The sequence below is a fragment of the Vombatus ursinus genome, unplaced genomic scaffold (assembly GCF_900497805.2).
Source record: "Vombatus ursinus unplaced genomic scaffold, bare-nosed wombat genome assembly UNPS02009205.1, whole genome shotgun sequence".
Classification (NCBI taxonomy): Eukaryota; Metazoa; Chordata; class Mammalia; order Diprotodontia; family Vombatidae; genus Vombatus; species Vombatus ursinus.
The window spans coordinates 12,019,900-12,039,505 of NW_020948983.1; the positions used below are offsets into that span (position 1 = coordinate 12,019,900).

The 19,606-nt window shown below is 42.5% G+C and overlaps 1 protein-coding gene across 3 annotated transcripts in view; it reads left to right on the forward strand.

Annotated features, from left to right (window-relative positions):
- XPNPEP1 (X-prolyl aminopeptidase 1) overlaps positions 1-16,658 on the forward strand; it is a 61,082-nt gene extending 44,424 nt beyond the window's left edge. For all 3 annotated transcript variants that reach the window (XM_027851672.1, XM_027851673.1, XM_027851674.1), the window contains 11 exons: positions 1,219-1,308; positions 1,795-1,845; positions 3,780-3,838; positions 4,007-4,084; positions 6,634-6,705; positions 7,978-8,038; positions 9,928-9,997; positions 10,703-10,876; positions 11,228-11,304; positions 12,874-12,972; positions 16,095-16,658. In XM_027851672.1, the coding sequence (XP_027707473.1) occupies positions 1,219-1,308; positions 1,795-1,845; positions 3,780-3,838; positions 4,007-4,084; positions 6,634-6,705; positions 7,978-8,038; positions 9,928-9,997; positions 10,703-10,876; positions 11,228-11,304; positions 12,874-12,972; positions 16,095-16,223 (960 nt within the window). In that variant the 3' untranslated portion in view covers positions 16,224-16,658. The remainder of the gene's footprint in view (positions 1-1,218; positions 1,309-1,794; positions 1,846-3,779; positions 3,839-4,006; positions 4,085-6,633; positions 6,706-7,977; positions 8,039-9,927; positions 9,998-10,702; positions 10,877-11,227; positions 11,305-12,873; positions 12,973-16,094) is intronic.
- The last annotated feature ends 2,948 nt before the right edge of the window (positions 16,659-19,606 follow it).

Genomic DNA, 19,606 nt, shown 5'->3' on the forward strand with positions numbered 1-19,606 from the left:
ATTGTCCCATCTATTCTGAAGCAGAGGACCTATCCCTTCTGTGAGCACAGGATTGGGCCACACTTTTCTATCCATCCCATTGCCCACTTTTTCTTTTATCTTCCATGCATATCTTTTGAAAAGCAAAGTTGGTTGGTAAGTGTTCTATGTATTTGCATTGGTCACTTTAGTTAACATTTCTTCATCATCTGTCACAAACTCTAGAGTTTATGAGGTTCCTATTATTTCCATCCCAGCAACCAGCTCTTCCCTTTATAAATCAGATTATAATCAACCCCCCCCCTTTTTGGATCTTCCACCTTTTGAAAGATGAAATTTTCATTAAGGTAAGTTAAGAAATTGTTATTGCTGCTTTTGGCAGAGAAAGAGTACTATCCAACAGATGTTTGGAAAATTTAAGTCTCTCATTGTAACCTTCCCATGCCCCTATGCTAGGTCTGTAATTTCTTTCTTTAAACTTCTCATGATTTCTCCCTGTTTGGTCTGTAGTATATTAGGGATAGGGTTAGGGACTGCACCTATGATTTCTTTAGTATCAGGAACCTTCTACTAATGCAGTTCCACAACTTACTGCAACTCCCCGACTTAGAGAATTACCTTGAACATTGAAAGATTAAATCATTTGCTCAGTGTCATATAGCCATTATGTGTCAGAGGAAGGATTTGAACCCAGGTCTTCCTGGCTTTAAGGCCAGTTCTATATTTGTTATGCCACATTGCTTCATCTGTAGCATACTGTGATGATAAAAATCACATCAATTTATTCTGCTGTTGATCTTTACCTGAATGTTCTCCACTGTTGCTTCTCCTTTTCCTTGTTTTCCTCATAGGAGTATTTCTTAGAATTGAAAGGGACCTTAGACACTGTCTATTTTGACCTCTTACCCAGTACAGGAATTGCTTCCATAGCATCCTTGGCTGGGTCCAGGCTTCCTTGTGGTATCTTATTTTATTTTACTTTATTTTTGTCTCACGAACAAAAGACTAGTCACTCGCTTGTATTATGAACAAAAGACCAGTGTCTCCTATTAGTGTTAGAGTAATAGCCTTTTGTAACTACAAAGGGCAAGAATGATAGCCCTTAGCAAAGGGTTCTTCACAAAAGTGGTTCTTCAGAGCATGACTCTGCTCCCCAGAGGTCATTGTTTAAGTCCTTTCTGTCTATGAGTAGAGAGATGACCCTGATAGGTTCTAACCAAATGGTACCTTCTGCTGTAGGAACACCGCTGCTGCATGCCGTATACCCCAATATGCATCTCGAAGGCTGTGAAGAATTCCACAGAGTCAGAAGGCATGAGGAGAGCCCATGTGAGTAAAGGTTTAGGATGTGTCTCCAGACCCACAAGGGAGGTTTCTTCCCCTTAGGTTTAGCAGTCTCTATATTGACCCTGAGCCCTGAATCAGTAAGGCCTTATTAGGGATGACTTGCCTGTTTTTCTAGTATTGTCATGGCCCATGTTGGTCTGGTGTCTGAAGTGATTCTTTTTTCTTTTTGCCTTGTTTGTTGCAGAGATGGCTAGGAAGCAGGGGGAGACTTGGGGTCCTAGTGACCCTTTTCTGATCATATCTTTCCCGTAGAGCTGTTGTTGCTTCCCTCCTCTAGAAAAACGAGGTGTGCTCTGCATATTCAGGCATGAGTTTTGTGGCACTGCTGATATGTTCTCAGAGGAGGTCCTTTGTGGTGCATTAGTCACCCAAGATGCCTCCTGGAAAGCTGGGATTTCCCCTTTCTTCTTTCTTAGTTTCTAAATTTCAGCACCAATTATGCCTCTGGTTTTATCATTCTTTGTATAGATCAAAGATGCTGTTGCCCTTTGTGAGCTCTTTAACTGGCTGGAGAAAGAGGTTAGTTCTTTTTTTTTTTCCTTGTAACGTATTTTTGTAGAGCCTGTGATGAATCTGTATTTAACATCTGTGAATCTGGAATTCTCTTCCTGCCCTCCAAACCAGGGGTTTAATTCCAGGGTAGAACCCTGGCTGTTTGTTGTACTTTCTAGGATTGATCCTGGTGATGAGATTTTACAAAAAACAATCTTTGCTTCCACTTTGAATATTTTATTAAGGGGGTTCAGAAAGGAGAATGTGGGAGGAGAGGTAAGGGGTGAAAATATCTTGGCCAGTCATTTTTCCTTGGGAAGGAATTGCCTTGGAACGCTCATAATTCCATTTTGTTTGCCCTTGTAGAATCCTTCTTTCTATGTATTTTTCAAAATGAAGCCCAGGAGGCTGATTTGTTACCATTTTTGTTTACAATCTACTTTTAAATTTGGCTGTCCTTTTGTGTAGTAGTTAAGATTGCAGGCAGCTAATTAATCGTGGAAAGACCTGAATTTGACTGCTGGCAATTAGAATGTGAGCTCCTTGAGAACAGGGACTGTGTTTTTGCTTTTCTTTGTAACTCCAGCATTTAACATAGTGCCTGGCACCAAGTAAATACTTAATCAGTGCTTACTGACTGAATGACTCTGCCCATTCACTAGCTATGTAACCTTGGACAAGCCCCAGGAACCCTCTGAACTTCTTTCCCCAACTGTATTTTGAACATGATAATCCCTGCCCTGCCTCATGCAAGATTGTTTTGAAAATTAAATGCAACAGGATACATGGAAGTGCTTTGAAAACCATAAAGCCCCGTAGGAATATACTTGGATACTTTCAGGAGCTGGGATTTTACTGGTGTAGATATGCTGTCTTCTGATGCATATCACACTTTCTCTGTCCCTTACCAGACTGTTTTATGAGTTACTGTGACCAGAAACATCAACCTTCTCATGATGAACACCTCCATATTTAACTAGGCTCATATGTAGATGGTGGTTTGTCATTAAAACCTTTCTATGCTGGTGGGGCCTATGAGAACTTGTGTTCTGCTGACATAACCTAAAACCCATGGTCACCATCCTACCTGATGAGGATAGGATTTTACTAGAAGTATTTAGTATTATTTATTCTTCAGAAAAATGTGTTAGTGAAATTTAAAATTGGAACAGGTGAGAGTGGAACCCTAGTGATTTAATTCCAAGGCTTCTTGACCTAAGGTCCTTGAACTTGTTAAAAAAAATTTTTTTTTGGATAACTATTTTGATATAAATTGATTTCCTTTGTGATCCTATGTAAATTTTTTTTAAAAATAAATTTAACAACATTATTCTGAGGAGGGGCTTGGGGACTTCACCAGAGTTCCAAATGGGCTCAGGACACAAAAATTAGTTAACCCCTGATTTACAGCTAGGCCCTGATTAGTGAGAATAATGAAGCCTCTGAACTGGCTGTGTTATTTATGCTGCGTGTTTCCATTGGGCTGGAACGAATTATCATATTTTATATAATTATAACTTTGAATAAAGAAATTCAAAAACATGCAGTCATTTCAGGGGATTCATTATTCTCACTACTTTGGACTTAACTGTAGTCTAATCCCTACATTTTACAGATGAAACAGGCCTAAAGGATTTGGGGAATGATTTTCTCATGGTCATTAGCTAGTTTGCATTGAATCAGAATTAGAATTCAGGTCTCCTGGCTCCCAATCCAGAGCTTTTTTCCATCATACCATAGATATATTTCAGTTCAAGCAATTCAAATAAATTAGGTACTTTAAAAATCACGCACACAGTGAACTGAAGAGGGCATATGCTGTATCTTTTAGAATTGTATCTATCTGCAATCTGAGACTTTAGAATGAATTAAGCCTTTAGCTGGCCCCTCTTCCTATGTGTGCAAGGTAATTAAATTAAGTTTTAATCTTCCAGATGATTTACTTTCTACTTCCTTGTCAGGTTCCCAAAGGCACTGTGACGGAGATCTCAGCAGCAGACAAGGCAGAGGAATTTCGTAGGTGAGAAATGCCAGTGTTTTTGGAATCTTCTGGGGTGGGCAGACTGAGAGGCTGGCAGGCTGTGTGTGGGATGTAAGCTATGAGAGGGGTTAAAAGCAGTCAGTCCCTCAGGAGCGTTTAGGTGTCTGGTTAGCGCCAGCTGCGATTGACAGAATTTTTCTGTTTCAGGCAGCAGGCTGACTTTGTGGACCTCAGCTTTCCAACGATTTCGAGCACTGGACCCAATGGCGCCATCATTCACTACTCGTAAGGGATATGGAGGAGCCTGCCAGCGGCCTTGTTGCTGCTTCCATAGCGGAGTCTGATCAGGGGAGAAAAGTTACTTTGTGAGAGGCTGTTAGCGCCCATGCTAGATTTCCGTCCAGCATGTTAGATTAGGGGAAATACATTATTCTTTCCTTGTACCCATCCCATTTAGTAGGGAGGGAAGGCTCTTTAGATGTCTGATAAATCCATTGCCTTTTAGCTTGCCTCTTGCAGACCCTGGGTATAAATGGTAGCATGGGAAGGGCATTGGAGTCCTCTGGAGCCAGAGGACTTGGATTCAAAACCCATCTCTGACCCCGCCTTGGGTAATTCACTTCGTGTCCCTGAGCCTCAATTTCCTTATCTCCCAAGCGAGGGGTGTCCTCGATGGCCGCTGAGGTACTTTCCAGTTCTCAGTTTGTGATCCATTGATCACATTGGGAATAGTTAGAGTTTTCCTTCCTCAACACCGAGTTGAACAGGGTTGCCCAATCTTTTGGAGGACCCAGGAGCTTTATTGAAAGCATTGTAAAGGCCTACAAACCTCCCTGAAAGGACAATATGCTGGCAGGCTAATTTCCAATGACCTTCTCTGGGGTATGAATTTGATTTAATTGAATACACATTTATTAGTTCAATTTAGCAATCATTTATTAAGCACCTACTATGGTCCTAGCACTTAGGCACTGGGAGGGATGTGGAGATGAGTAAGATACAGTTCCTTCTCTTAAGGAACTTATAATCTTATTGGGGGTGATAAGAGGCATATGCAAATAATGATAATACAAATTAGAGTAGGATAAGCTGTTCCAAGGTCTGAGGAAGAAAAGGCCGTCTCAGAAACAGAGGCCTCAGCTATAGGCTTCCAATTGCCAATCAGTCCCAAGCCATTCTCTTTTGCTTTTCTTTTTTTTATAACTTTGGTCATCTGGATAGCCCTCCTATCTGGATAGCCCATCACATCTGGATAGCCCTCCCATAATTATGATGGGATTATTATGTTATTATAATATATAATCATTAATTTCATCCATTAGTTATTATGTATGCATTCCTCATTATTATGAGGTAGTATTTGTGAAAGAGCTTAGCACTGTTGGCACATAGTAGGTGCTTAATAAATGCTTATTCCCTTCTCTTGCTCCTCACACACCTCAGCTACAGAAATGATCCTTCCTTTGTCATGAAAAACTATTAATTAAGCAAAACCAACTCACCCAGTGACTCTGACAGCAATAGATGTCCACCTCTTCATGATCCCATGGACCATAGCACATCAATGCTGTCCATGGGGTTTTCTTGGCAAAGATACTGGAGTGGTTTGCCATTTCCTTCTCCAGTGGATTAAGGCAAACAGAGGTTAAGTGACTTACCCAGAGTCACACAGCTAGTAAGTGAGGCTGGATTTGAACTCACGAATTCCTGATTCCAGGCCCAGCACTCTATCCATTCAGCCATCTAGCTGCCTCTATGTCAGTATATAGTGGATTGCAAATAGGTAGCCTGGGTATTTTTTCCCAACTCTCTATGGAAGGGTGTAATGTCATATCAGTAGTTTGTTCATTATTTGAGAGATATTTTCAGGTCTGTTGTAGTGCCTTAGTGTATATGCTACATACTTAGGCATCAGTATATTTTTTGGAATGCTGGTTAGGGGATATGAGCCATAATAGCTAAATTATCTCCCCTCCCCCCAAAAAAAACCCCCAAACCCAAGATAAAACAAAACCAAATAACCTTTAAAATACGTCTTAGTTTCTTTCCCAAGTTCAACTTAGATTGTGAATTTTCCTAGCAGGCATGGCATGAAAATTGTGTTTAATTATAATGTTACAGTGACTTTAGAATTGTGCATCATTCCATACTTTTGTGATGTTATCAATGTGGCAATGACATTGAAATAACATGGATGCTGATAACTTTTTTTCATATCTCAGTTTTTATCTTGGTTTCACTTTATGAATGTGTTCTGTGATCCTACTGTTTACCAGTGGAAACACACAAAACACACACATACACACAGACTTTTTTAGACCTGGAAAAATGAACAGTGCTTGACTTGTGATCTTGGAAAGAAAAATGTGTAAGTGTTGAGGACTGAGAATGGGGGTGTGTGTGATAATGCTGGGCTGAGGAGAAGATAAAGGTCACTAAGAACAATGGGTCTCTCTGGTGATGGACCCACGAGAAACTATCCTTATCTACCCAGATATGGATAATGTGTAGGGGAAGTGCTGGGTGACTCCTAGATGGAGTAATACCAAGAAATCTAGAATTTTGTCTTTCTTGATGGTAGAGGCAAAAATCAAGTACAACTTAGGGAATATGATTTTGAGACCTCTCATAACACATTTCAGTTCCAGTCACTAAATATTTGAGCACATATAATGTTGCCCAGAAATTTACCTGGCCTTGAGGGTGATCCAAAGATGTATAAATACATGGCCTCTCACATTGGGATGGCTATGGTCTAGTTGGGGGGAGGTGTTGATTCTCCAGTTGATAGGATAAGAATAGCTGGAATAATTAACTTTTATTTGCTTTCTTAGGCCAGTCCCAGAGACAAATAGAACGTTATCCCTGAATGAAGTATACCTTATAGACTCAGGAGCCCAGTACAAGTAAGTTCCTTGGAAAATTTGAGTCGGTCAAATTGAGTCAGGGAATTTATAACCTAGTTACCTAACTCCAGCTGAAAGCTCTTTCTCTATTCTGTATTTCCTCCCAATGGGATCACTTTCATGACTTATCCCTTTCCCTTGAAATGTCACAGTTGTGTTTCCATTCCCACAGAGGACAGTTTGGTAGAAATATTAGTCGTCAGTAAGAAGCTATTTGATGTTCATAAACAACCAGGCTTCTAGGAACTATTTGAAACTCCTTTGGCCTGGCCCATAAACAATGGGCAACAGCTGGCCCGGAGCCCTGGAGATGTGAGGACGGATACTTCTGAACCTCTGAATGGTTCATTCTTGTGACCTGTTATGTACAGAAGTGACCTTCATGTTGGGCTCCCAGAAGAGAATTTGCTGAGATTTGAGTCAGCTTTCATGTGGGAGGATGTGAGAGAAGGAGGGAGAGCATATGTATAAATTAAGGAGCATATGTATGTGTGACTAATTGCTGGTGATTTGAGACACACCCTAGAGCAGTAACTTTTAATGCCTCATTCCCAAATGAAATGGGGGGTGATGATAATGGAAAACTTAATTAAGAAACCATCCTTTTATCCCGTTAACTTAGAAAATACAATTTTCCAGTTGAATTAATGGACTGACTATTAGCAATAATATCTTATGATTGAAGATGTGAGTCTGGCACAGGTAATGGCATAGGTAATGGGTTCTCTCAGCACATAAAGCATGTATTTCATCTATTACAATATGTGAGAGGTGTGTGTGGGGTGGGGGGATGGGGAAAGGAGGCCTTGGTTCTTATCTTAGGACTGCTGCTAACTGAAAGTGTGGCTTTGGGCAAATTGTTTTTCTTCTCTCAGGGTCTTAATTGTCCTCATTTATAAAGTGAGTGGAGCTAGACCAAATGATATCTCCCAAGTACCTTTTATCCCTGATTTTTAATTCTCTGAATGACACTGCTTTCAGGCACCCAATGTTTCTCCTTCATGCATACTTCCATGTTTTAGGTTGAGACATTGAACCTCCAGTCCCTGTTCACCTTGGCCAGTCCCAGCTGGGATATTTGCAAGCTTCTCTCTCATTAGCGACATCTCCTACCAAATAGTTGACTTATGCTGGGCCAGGAGGTCTGTTTCAGGATGCTGCCTGAGTGCATTCCCATTTTGGGTACATTTGTAGATAGAGTGTGCTTCCTCTTCCTTTTCAACAAAGGCTTGAATTGATTTTTGACTTGTTTTTGTCCTTCCTTTTGGAAAGGGACGGAACAACGGATGTGACACGGACTATGCACTTTGGGACCCCATCGGCGTATGAAAAGGTAAGGCCTTATAGGATATAGTGACAAAGAATTTGAAAAGCTTCTTCTGATTTTTTTTTTTTAACAAGGATCATCACTTTTATGAAAGAGATTCTGGAAATCAGTAAAATTATATGTAGGTCAGTGAAATAGCTCGTTACCATGGAGTCACGATTACCCGCTTTATGAGGTTGTTTGATTGATTATTGAAGCCCAGAACATTTGCAGAAATTTCAAAGGTTCTTTCTTAAGGTCAAGGTGACAAAGACTGTACTTTGTTTCTGCCTGGTAGTCTTGACATGTCAAATCACTGAGAACAATGAGTCTTTCTAGTGATGGACTCTTGTCTCCTGAGGGTTGATTTTTTTTTATTGAGTCTTGAAATTTTCTGACTTTTCTTTGTAAAAATTTATCTTACTTTTATGATACATTTTGTTTTTACATTGCATTCATTTCTGAATATATTTCTCCCCTACTCATCCAGCTTTCCCTTATAACAAAGATTAAAAAAAAAAAAGAAAGCAGACAGAATATGTGCTATTTCACTTTCATAGTACTCTTTCTGCAAAGAAAGGAGGGAAGTACATCTTCTTATTTCCTTTTGGCCAGGTAGGTTTGATTTTGAAAACTCCTTTGGTCCAGAATTCAGATACATCTTACCTGGCTGGGTCCTATCCCACAGCTTGTAGACAGACACTGTTGTGTTTCTGATGCCGTGTGTATAGTTCTTTACAAAATCGAGCACTTTCCTAGACCAAGATGAATAGGCAGGGTTGGAGTCTCTTGGAACCTGGGCTCACAAAATACAGAGTCGGGGGGGGGGGGTAATAAGGGAAACAAACATTTATTAAGTACTTCTATGCCAGGCACTGAGCTAAATGCTTTCGAAGTATTATTTCGTTTGAACTGACTTTTCTTGCCTCTAGCCCCTTTCCCTGTTTTATTTTGAAAATGGGCACTTTGGAAAGAACTCAGCTTTAGCACTGAGCTCTTGGTGTTTGGAGGCCATGCAAAGATCACTGAACTAAGAGGAGACTTAGGTTCAAGCTTGGCCCAGGGAAAAGATGAGAAAATGCACCTCTGTCTTTGCAGAGGTGGGAGGGGCTCAATGAGTGTGGAATATTGCATGTTCTTACCAGACTTGGTTGGTAGTTTGGGCTGCTTTTTCCTGCCTCTTATTCTTTATTACAAGGTCTAGTACTCAGGGGTGGGGAACCTGTGGCCTCCAGGCCCCATGTGGCCTTCTAGGTCTTTGGGTGTGGCCTTTTGATTGAGGTCAAGTTTTACAGAATGAGTCCTTTTATTAAGGGGATTTGTTCTATGAGGTCTGGATTCAGTCAAAGGGCTACACTTGAGGACCTAGAGGGCCACATGGGGCTTCAAGGCCACAGGTTCCCCACCCCTGTTGATGGAGTAGGAGAGGGGTGGGGAGTAGGATATATTTGGAAATGAAGTAATTATTAAAAGTTATGTCTAAAAATTTTTTTAAAGGATGACCTGGTTTCTCGTCTTGGTTTAACACTTGGTAGCTGTTGCAAGTCATTTCTCCTCAGCTGGAAAAGGGGGCTGAAGCTGATCTAATACAATGATTTCATCATACCTGTCCTCCCTATCTGAGGGTATTGTTGTGAGACTCAAGTGAAAATGTTAAAAGTGTATTAAATATACCTGTTAAGTGTTGCTCTTGTTATCTCTCTGGAGCATTTCTTTTATAAGTTCATTTTTTAAAGGGATTCTGGAAAATCAGTTGGATGACCTGGGCCTCCCCTTTTCCTTTTTCTTGTGGTTTTCTGCATGATATCCTAAGTGTCCAAACCCAGAGAACAGGAAGGGGCTTGCTCTTTCTTCTCATCCCTGCCCACAGCTAATGCCCTAGGCTCCCATTGCTCACTAGACTTTCTGCTTTGCAGGAATGCTTCACATGTGTCCTCAAGGGTCACGTAGCTGTGAGTGCTGCCATTTTCCCAACTGGAACCAAAGGTAAGTGATTGTGCCTGCTGTAGAGCATGGACACTGAAGGCTTTTTCTTCTTATGGGATTGTAGGACAGATCACTGGATAGCCTTTCACAACCAACAAGTACTGGATTCTCTAAGTTCAGATGGAGAGGGATGTCCTTTTACTGATCAGGACCATGTTTTAAGAGCCCTTTTAATTGGAAGATACAGTAAACCTGGAATTGGAGGACCTAAGTTCAAGTCTGGCACTGACACTGGATGTTGCCTTGGGCAAATCACTTAACCTTGAATGACAGCCAGGGTTTCAATAGGTGGAGAAGTCATTTTCTTACAGGACCATTAGTGCTTTGGAGGGTGGGAGATTAGATTCCAAAATTATATTGCTGCCTATGTTTTATACGTAGTATAAAGTATGCCATGTTATAATAATAATAATTTGCAAATAACCCTAGTTTATATAGTACTTTTAGCTTTACGAAAACTTTCCTTAAACCCAGTGACATATTTATGCCAATAGTATTCTCTCTATTTGACAGATAAAGAAATTGAGGTTCAGAGAGGTTAAAGTGACTTTTAAGTAAGTCTTAAGTAAGGCTAGTAAGGGAGTAGAGCTGGACTAGGCCCCAGATCTCTGTGGAATAAGCCCTGTATTCTTTCTGCTGTCACATTGCCTCTCAATGCTGACATGCTCTTATGCTGCAGTAAAGGGATTGCTTCTGATTCCTCAGGCCACCTTCTTGATTCCTTTGCTCGGTCTGCCTTATGGGACTCTGGCCTGGATTACCTGCATGGGACTGGCCATGGTGTGGGCTCCTTCCTGAATGTTCACGAGGGTCCTTGTGGCATCAGTTATAAAACTTTCTCTGATGAGCCACTGGAGGCCGGCATGATCGTTACCGATGGTAAGTAATGTGTGACTCTTTCCCCTCGGTTTCCCTCTGTGTTAATGGTGTGCCCGTGCAGGGAGGACGGCAGTTCCCCTTTCTTCTCCAGAGGCCGGTTTATAAGTGACCGGGTTTGATACTTGGGTCAAGAAGCTGGGGATGGGGGAAGGAGGGCGTGATAGTGGTGAACTCTAGTCATTTTCTCAGCTATTGGAAGGGATGACTGAAGCATAGGGCATGGCGCTGTGATTTCTATTTTCTCAAATGATCCTCAGAATTCTTGGAACAGACTCTGCCTGGGGGCAGGGTCCTGGAAAACACTGTTGATTCTGCAGGTCAGCACCAGCTGATTATCATGTGTCTCTGCAGAACCTGGATATTACGAAGATGGATCTTTTGGAATCCGGATTGAGAATGTTGTACTAGTGGTTTCAACAAAGACCAAGGTGAGTTTGCTTGTAAACCTCTCCTGATCCCTTCCTCTCCCAGCTCTTTCAGCATCTAAAACCTTCCATGCTGTCAGAACCCTGAGGAGAAGACATGCTTTTTTGTGTGTTTGGGACTGGGAGCATCTTAGTAATTGAGCTTCCTGTTTTCCCTGAAATTTGCTGCCTTTTGGAACATCCTTCAGATTCATTTTCGTCTTTATAAAATTCTAGAAGCTCAAGACTCTGTTACTCAAAGTGTGTGTGAATATAGGCCTGGTATGTGACTCTGTGTGTGACCATAATGATCAGGGTTCTGTTAAGCCTGCTATCCCGGGGCTGCAGAGATGTTTATTCATACTGTCCCTGTATTGGGGCCTAGCCTGACAGGTAGGAGTTTGTCTTGAACCCAGTACCATTGTTGCAGAGAAATTCATGTATATTCAGGAGGCTTTAATCAAGGACTTGCTTACTCTTAGGAGGTTGATGGTACTTCTGGAAAATGTCACATTGTAGGGAGGGGTCTTTCCAATCCCTTGTTCCTGAGGCCAGACCGAAGCAGAAAGTTTGTTTGAAATACATCCACCCCTGAAGGTCCTGACATGTCAGGCACTGTACTGTGTCAATCAAGGAGAAGGGGTACTTTTGATTTAGGAGACTTGATTTACAGGTTTGAGTGTAGTTGGTGTTCACCTTTTGCAGAATTAACCTCAGCTATGTCCCCCTGAACCAAAGCTGGGTTTAGCATTGGCCACTGAGTGGCCTCCTTATTCTCTCCTTCTCCCTTCTCCCCTATCCTTCATCTTACTGTTATAATTATAAAAATATCTCTCACCATGTGAGATGTGTTGTTAGTCCCTTCATTTCCAAAGAAGACCATAGGACCTTAGATCTAGAACACAAGGGTGTCTGAGAGTCCCCTTAATCCAAACCTCCCATTTTACAGCTGAGGAAACTGAGGCTAGGGAGGTGAAGTGACTGGCCTAAAGACACACTGGTAGTTAGTAAGCATTAGGTGCTGGATTTGAACCTAGGTGCTTTAACTCCAGAGCCATTGACCAAATTGTCTAGTTGAGATTTCTCTAGGGCACAAAACCCTTTCCTTAGAAACTTGCATATTTACTATAATTAATCTAGGGCTTTGTGGGTAGAGATCAGTCAATCAACAACTACCTTTAAATGCTTGTAATTAGGAAGACCTTGTCTCCAATCCCAAGTTAGATAGTCACCGGCTGTGGTTGTGTGACCCTGGGCAAGCTGCCTAACTCTTCTCTCAGCCTCAGTTTCCTCATCTGTAAAATGGGGATAATAACAGCACCTGTTGTACTGGGTTGTTGTGAGGATCCAATGAAATTATACATATAAAAGTACTTTACAAACCTGAAAACTTAAATAAATATCAGCTGTTATTATTATCCTCACTAAAAATGGGAATTGGCTTACTACACGTTTCTTCTTAGTCACATCTAATCTGAGCTGAGCCTGCTGAGGCGTTCTCATGATGTTGTTTTCCAGAAAGCACATCATGATAGTGGCTCTCTGGCTTAAGGGATTAAAAGTTCCTGTTTCCTTCCTTCCTTCCCCCCACAGTATAACTTCAATAACCGGGGAAGCTTGACCTTTGATCCCCTGACATTGGTTCCGATACAGACCAAAATGATAGATGTGGATTTGCTGACACAGAAAGAGGTAAGGTCAAGGGCATTGGGAGTTGCCAGTGGGGACAGTTTACTGCTCTCCTGTTTTCTGATTTTTAACTGAAGGGGCCAATCTTCATTTTCCAAATCTGAGTATTTTAGGTTATTCAGGGGCAAGAGTTTAAAGAATGTTGTGAAAAAAGAACGCATGGCTGGGAACTGGAAGACCTGCTAGTTGTATTGCAGACCCACTGTGTGGCCTTAGGAACTCTCTCCCTTTTTTTTTCTTTAGGCTTAGTTTCCCCCTGTTAAATGAGATGGTTGGACCAGATGACCTCTGTGGTCCCCAGAGGACCTCTGATTCCCTTTTGTCTGCTGCGCCACTGGCAGATGAACATTATGACTTCATTAGTTTCCCCGTATGTAGGACTGGCTGCCTGTGGTTTGTGAAACACGGAGAAAATGGAGTACTGAGGACTTTTATTGTGCTACTGACTTTCTGCTAGATTTTCCTGCTTAGGAAAAGACAAGCTGTTAGTAATTGTGGTTGTATTTGTACAGAATATATGCCCACATGGTGACAAATTTGACATTCCTGTTCTGGGATATGATTCTCCCTTGTCAAGCCCAGAAGTATCAAAATACCTTGTCATCTTGGCATGGAACTGGCAAGCAGGATGGGAGTACTAGGCAAGGTGCCAGTACCTGTAGCAAACGCTTGAACGATCAGATGTCACCGCAGTCAACAGGTCCAGAGTCTATGTCCTCAGGCGAAGTTTGAGAAGAGTTAAGTAGGTATGAAGGTCAGAGCAAGGTCAGAGGGTGGAACTAGCTGGAGTCAGGACACGAAGAACCATGCAGACCGTGATAACCACCAGGTAAAAAACTGAGCAGATAAGACAGGAGCCTGGAAATCCTAGATCCCAAAGGGTAAAGCAGAGTAGGTGGTCAAGAGTCTTGGCAAATAGTTAATATCTAGGAGATTTCTCTAGGGCATGAAACCAGGGTGACCCTTTGCCTAGAAGTTTGTATGTGAATATAGTTAAAGCAGTATACTTTACTATGGTCAGTCTAGGGCTTTGTGGTGAGAGATCAGTCAGTCAACAAGCATGTATTAAGTGCTTTCTAAATGCGCCAGGCATTGTCCTAAGCACCAGGGATACACACACAAGCAGAAAGAAGGAAAGTCCTTGCCCTTGACGAGGCCCTTCAAGATGACACGTAAAAGAAGCTGCAAAAAGGGGTGGAGTGGGATGGGATGAAGCTACCATTTCAGGGGCGTGGTGAAGAGCGCACTCTGGAGAGGAATGAAGATGTGGCTGGCCTGGGCACCCTCTTCAGTGGAAGTCCTGGGAGGAGCCAGAGGGGCAATGGGAGAATTCCAGGGCTGGAGTCAAAGTCCAGGATGAAGGAGTTTCTGGGGCATGGTAGAGAAAGTCTCAGATGCAACCTGGAGAGGAAAATAAGGACATTTAGCTGAAGAGGGGAATAAGGGATGGAGAAAGCAGTTCCAGTATCTTTCCTGCATGAATGAAATATAATTTTATGTGGAAAAGGTGTTGGGGCCTTTGCCGATAGCAGTATACTTTCTGTCTGTCCTTTCTACCAGACTCTCTGACTTTGAACCCTTTTCAGGTTTGCTTTGTTGGGGTATGGGAGGAGGAAAGGGAGGGATCTCAGGGACCTAGCCTTTCCTCTCTCTGACAGAAACTTGCCACCAATCATCCCCAGGGTTGTAATGGACGCCACTTCGTTGGGCAGCTCTGTGGTGTGTCTTGGGATGGGGGTGAGATGAGGATCGTCACGGAGCAAGGAAATGACCCTATTAGACTCCGGAGGGAGATAGCCCAGAACTGACTAGACCTTGCAGCTATTCAAGTATGACCAGATTTTCCTGTCTCCCTCCTTCTCTCTCCAAGTGCAGAGGAAGGCTAGTTTCCACACATTAGATGGGGAAGCCCTGCTTCTCCTTGTTAACATGTATGGAAAGGCAGGTTGGTCCTAGACTTGGAATCAGGAAGAGTTGGGTTCAAATCCTACCTCAGAAACTTACTCACTGTGTGACCCATGGCAAGTTACTTAACCATTCTCAACCTCACTTTCCTCGTCTGTAAAATTGAAAGAATTATTGCAAGTATTTGTACATTGATTTAATGTTTACAAAACACTTTAAAATATCTCATTTTATTTTCAAAACCACCCTGGGAGGTGGGAATTATTTTTATTCACATTTTACAAATGGGGAAACAGAGGCATATAAGTGGTAAGTAACTTGCTCAGGGTCATACACCTAGTAAGTGTCTGAGGTCTCTCACCTCTGGCTCCAAGAAGTTGTAGTGTTCCAGTTTGCCACATCCTGCTAAAACCATCTTGGCAGATGGGCTAAACCGGGTTGAGGGTAACTGACAAACCCATGCATGTTAACACTTCTGCTGGTGGAATGGGCTGATGAGAACAACTTGTTCCCATGACCATGAAGGCCGCTGAAGCAGACTCTGGAGCACGTAGAGCTTGGTCAGACACCGAAGGCACCCGAGGTCATCTGCCGAGTCCTGGGCAGTCGTCAGTTCTCTTGACTTTTGTCTCGCCTCTGGACTTTGATAACTCTGGAGGAGAGTGAGGCTGAGGACTGTGCAACTCTGCCTCACTTAAATCCAATTCACGCACAAGTCAAGACATCACAACAACGAGGAGAGTCTGAGGATGGATTTGAACTCGGGTCTTTTTGATTCCAGTTTTAGTGCTATGTCCACTGTGCCACCTACATGCCCCTTAAGGCTGCTATTAATAATAGCACCTACTGGACTGTTGTGAGGATCATACGAGATTGCATATGTAAAGTATTTTTTAAGCCTTAAAGTGCTATAGAAATGTTACCAATCACTATTACTGTGTGCTTGGGGAAGGCAGGCCCCCTGTGTGAAGGCTATTACGCTCCTCTGAATTACTGCCCTTGGCCAGGGCTTTCCGTGCCTGAATTCATCACCTTCTCCACTTTGCTAATGCTTTTAGCTCCTTCCTTTTGTGATAGGCTTCCATTTCCTTAGGGACTCTCTGGTGACCCCTTGTGCCCAAAGTATGGCCTTTGCCCACAGTAGGTGCTCTGTTATGTGTTCACTGGATATAGGAACGAATAAGTTTCTCTGTTTGTCCCTGTCCCTTTTTTTTTTTCAGTGTGACTGGCTCAACGATTATCACAAAACCTGCAGGGAAGTGATTGGGAAGGAACTGCAGAAGCAGGGGCGACAGGAAGCCCTGGAGTGGCTCATCAGAGAAACAAACCCAATTTCCTTACGGCACTAACGCCACTTGATTTTTTTTTTTTAATTTGCTTTTGGGAATGAAGTAAATATGGCACATTCCTGACACCTTTCGACTTCCCCCTTCCTCCCCCTGCTCCCTTTTGTCTGACTCCAAGAAGAGCTGAAAATCTTCTTTGATAGCCCCTTGGAAAAACACTTGTTCTTTTTTTTTTTTTGTTTTTGAAAGAAATTGCCGAGAATAAGCCAAGAGTAAAACTGCTGCACCGTGAGTACATGTGCCTCAAAACCAGACTCACGGTCAGGGTTGCCCGCAGGAAGCCCCTGCATGCTGGCCGGTCACCGTGAAACAATCACTGCTGTTTGACAGGATCCGGTTCCAGGTTCCAGGTTCCAGGTGCTAGCATGTTTTCCATGATAACTGCAATGCTCATGAAGATATATTTATGATCAATGAATAAAAAACAGCAAAACTGTGTCTAATTGTAGTCTTGTTCTCATCCCCCCCGCTGTGGTGCCATCTGCTTACCAATTTACACAAACTGTTTGCTGGTATGGCCTTCCAAAGAAGGCCTCTGTGGCAAGGCCTTGGATAGGAAGCCGCCATGGAGGAAGGCTCAGGCCAGGTCAACACCATTCATTTATTCATTCATTCAATGCCTTGTCCCCACCAGATAACATAGCATCTTCACTCTTCACGGAAGCAATCGTAGAAGAGTTTAGCTCTTGGGGTAGCTGGAGGATTTGAAGGGGAATCATTATTTAGAGACGCAATTGACTGCTCCCCTTTCACTAAGCAGGAGTCATGTGGGTCCAAGCTACCAGAAGAAATGGCAGCAGAGCAGATCTGTGACTGACCCCGTGATGGTGCAGTCCTTGGATTAAGTGTCCCCCAAACTACAGTCAGCCTGGCTGCTTTTTCCAAAGATCACCAAATCCCTTCAACATCTGTGTAGCATGGAAGAAGTAGAAGCCATCTCAAGCCCAGATTATGTTGGAAGCCAGTTGGAGAGAGAAAAGGATATAGGTCTTTCAGTAGCATTGTGATTGTTGATCCATCAAAGATCAAATGTCAGATGGCCTTGTTTCACAATTGCTCTCTCAAATCCAGGTTTTGCAGACCCATAGCCATTTTCTGCTTGAATGGTTAGAAGCGTATTGTGTTATTCTTCTGTTACTCCCCCCAGCCCCCCCAGCCCCCCTCACCCAAGGCCTTAGCCTTTCCTTGGAGACTCAAGCAATTGCCTGTGATCCTTTTCAGCTTCTCCTCTCTCAGGATCCGGGAGTAGTGAGATGCAGCTGATTTTGAGTTTAAACAGACTGTAACTCAAGTGTAGCAGTAACTCCAACATTTGTCCACCAGGCTATTAAACCTGTCACTTCACAAGGAAGCCTTCAGAGTGAGGTTTGATTTAATTGGATGAAACCAAGAAAACAAAAAGTGTTCAGGTGTTGCTGCCTGTTGGGAGCTTCCTGCCAGAGGCCTACGTCAGCTTGGCATTTCAGGGGAGGAGAACTAAACTGGGCAAGTTGTCCCCATAAAGATTGAGGACAAGAATAAAACTGTAATGTGCAGGAGCTTGGAGGGAAGATTGGGTGATAAAAACATAGCTCGTATGAGATGTTCTTTCTCAGTTCTATAAAAATGATAAAAATATTTGGTCAGAGGAAAGGCATTGGATGTAAGCAGGGGCCTACCCCAAAGGGAGGAGAGCTTGTTTTTTAGCCTCAATTTATCCTCCCAATCAGATTACACTGACAAGGCAGTGAGATTCCAAGGAGAAGAGATCATTGTGGGGCCCTCACTTTAAATGCCCTAAAGATTAAATTCTTCTGAGATAATTCAGACTCAGTATCAGATAATACTGATCAAAGTCAATGAGATTTGTGCCTTTGAAGGAAAACGTGTCCCCCAACATCAGTACAACTATAGCCACATGAAGGGATATAATCAGTAATTATTGTATCACCAGTTCAGGAGTACCTGATCAAATCTCCGCTTTCCCTGTTAATTTGGAGTTCGTAGCAGGTGTTGGTTTGAAAAGTGGGACTCTTGGCCCAATGTGGCCTCTAGATGCTCTACTTTCAGGATGAAATTTTTTTAAAAATTAGATTGTAATCCCTAGCCAAGAGAGTGGTCTTGGTTCTCGTGTCCCCTGTGTTTAGTTTCCTGATTCCACAAAAGGATGCCACTGGATAGCTAAACAAAACAGAAGCTGAGGTGAGGTTCTTGATGTTCTCCAAGTAGGAATTCTGCAGTGTTACTGCTTTTCTTTTCTTTCCCTTTCTTTCTGTCTGTCTGTCTTTCTGTCTTTCTCTTTCTCTCTCTTTCTCTCTCTTTCTTACTCTCTCTCTCTCCCCCTCCCTCCCCTCCCTCCTTCCCTGTCTTCTTCTCTCTTTAGCATAGTCTAGAGTAGAATTTCTATTTCTAGAAAGTGGTAGGGTTAAAAATTGAGGTTGAAATGTAGGATTTCTTAGATTGTAAAATGTAGGATTTTAAGATTATATGATTCATGAGGCCAGCAGCTGTATTTGCCACATTCTTTGTACCCCCCACTCCTACCCTGCCTCCCCACCAGGGCTGAGCACATAACTATACATTGTAAGCCCTCAGTCAATGTTGGATACATGATTGAATCACTTTAAGGGGCTGCTGTGTTTACTGTGTGCCAAACCCGGAGGGAGGTGATCGTAGACCTTTCAGAGGCAAAGGTTGAGATGGTGAAGGGAATGCTAATAGAACTCCCTTAAAAAAGATTTCTTCTGCCTGGTTATTTTAAGTTATAGTGCTTGTTTTTTAAACCAAAATAATTTGTATCCTAACGAATATGGTTGAGTTCACCTGATCCCACAGATTCCCTCTGTCCGTGAGAGTGGTCTGTTCTGACCCTAAATTCACCAGGCTTATTTCTGTTTCAATACTTTGAGACACAGTCTTCTCACTCCAAGGATTAGCTGGTGGAGGGCTAGGGTAAATGGATAGAGAATTAGCCTTGAAGCCAGGAAGACTTGGGTTCAAGTAATGACAGGTATTCCGGCTGTGTGACAGTTCACTTAACCTCTCAGTGCTCTAGGGAGTTTAAAGTCTCTCTGTTGCAAAGATGCATCTTGCCCTGTGTTGGTAGAAGTTATTTCCTTACCTGGGAGATTCCTGCACCAAAGAAATCACAGATTTCTGGCCTTATCCTTCTCCAGTTATCCAATTACCACCTGTCTTTCAGTGCTCAGCACAAGTCACCACCTCCTCTGTGAGGCCTCTACCTTTGACTCCTTCAGTCTAAACTCATTAGTTCCTTATCTGAACTCCTTTATCGCTTGTCAGTATCCGTCAGTATTGGTACCATATCATATACTCCCTCTTATTGCTATTTAAGCTTTCATGTATCCCTTGAACTGGAAGGGCAGAAATCCTGTATCAGAATGTTG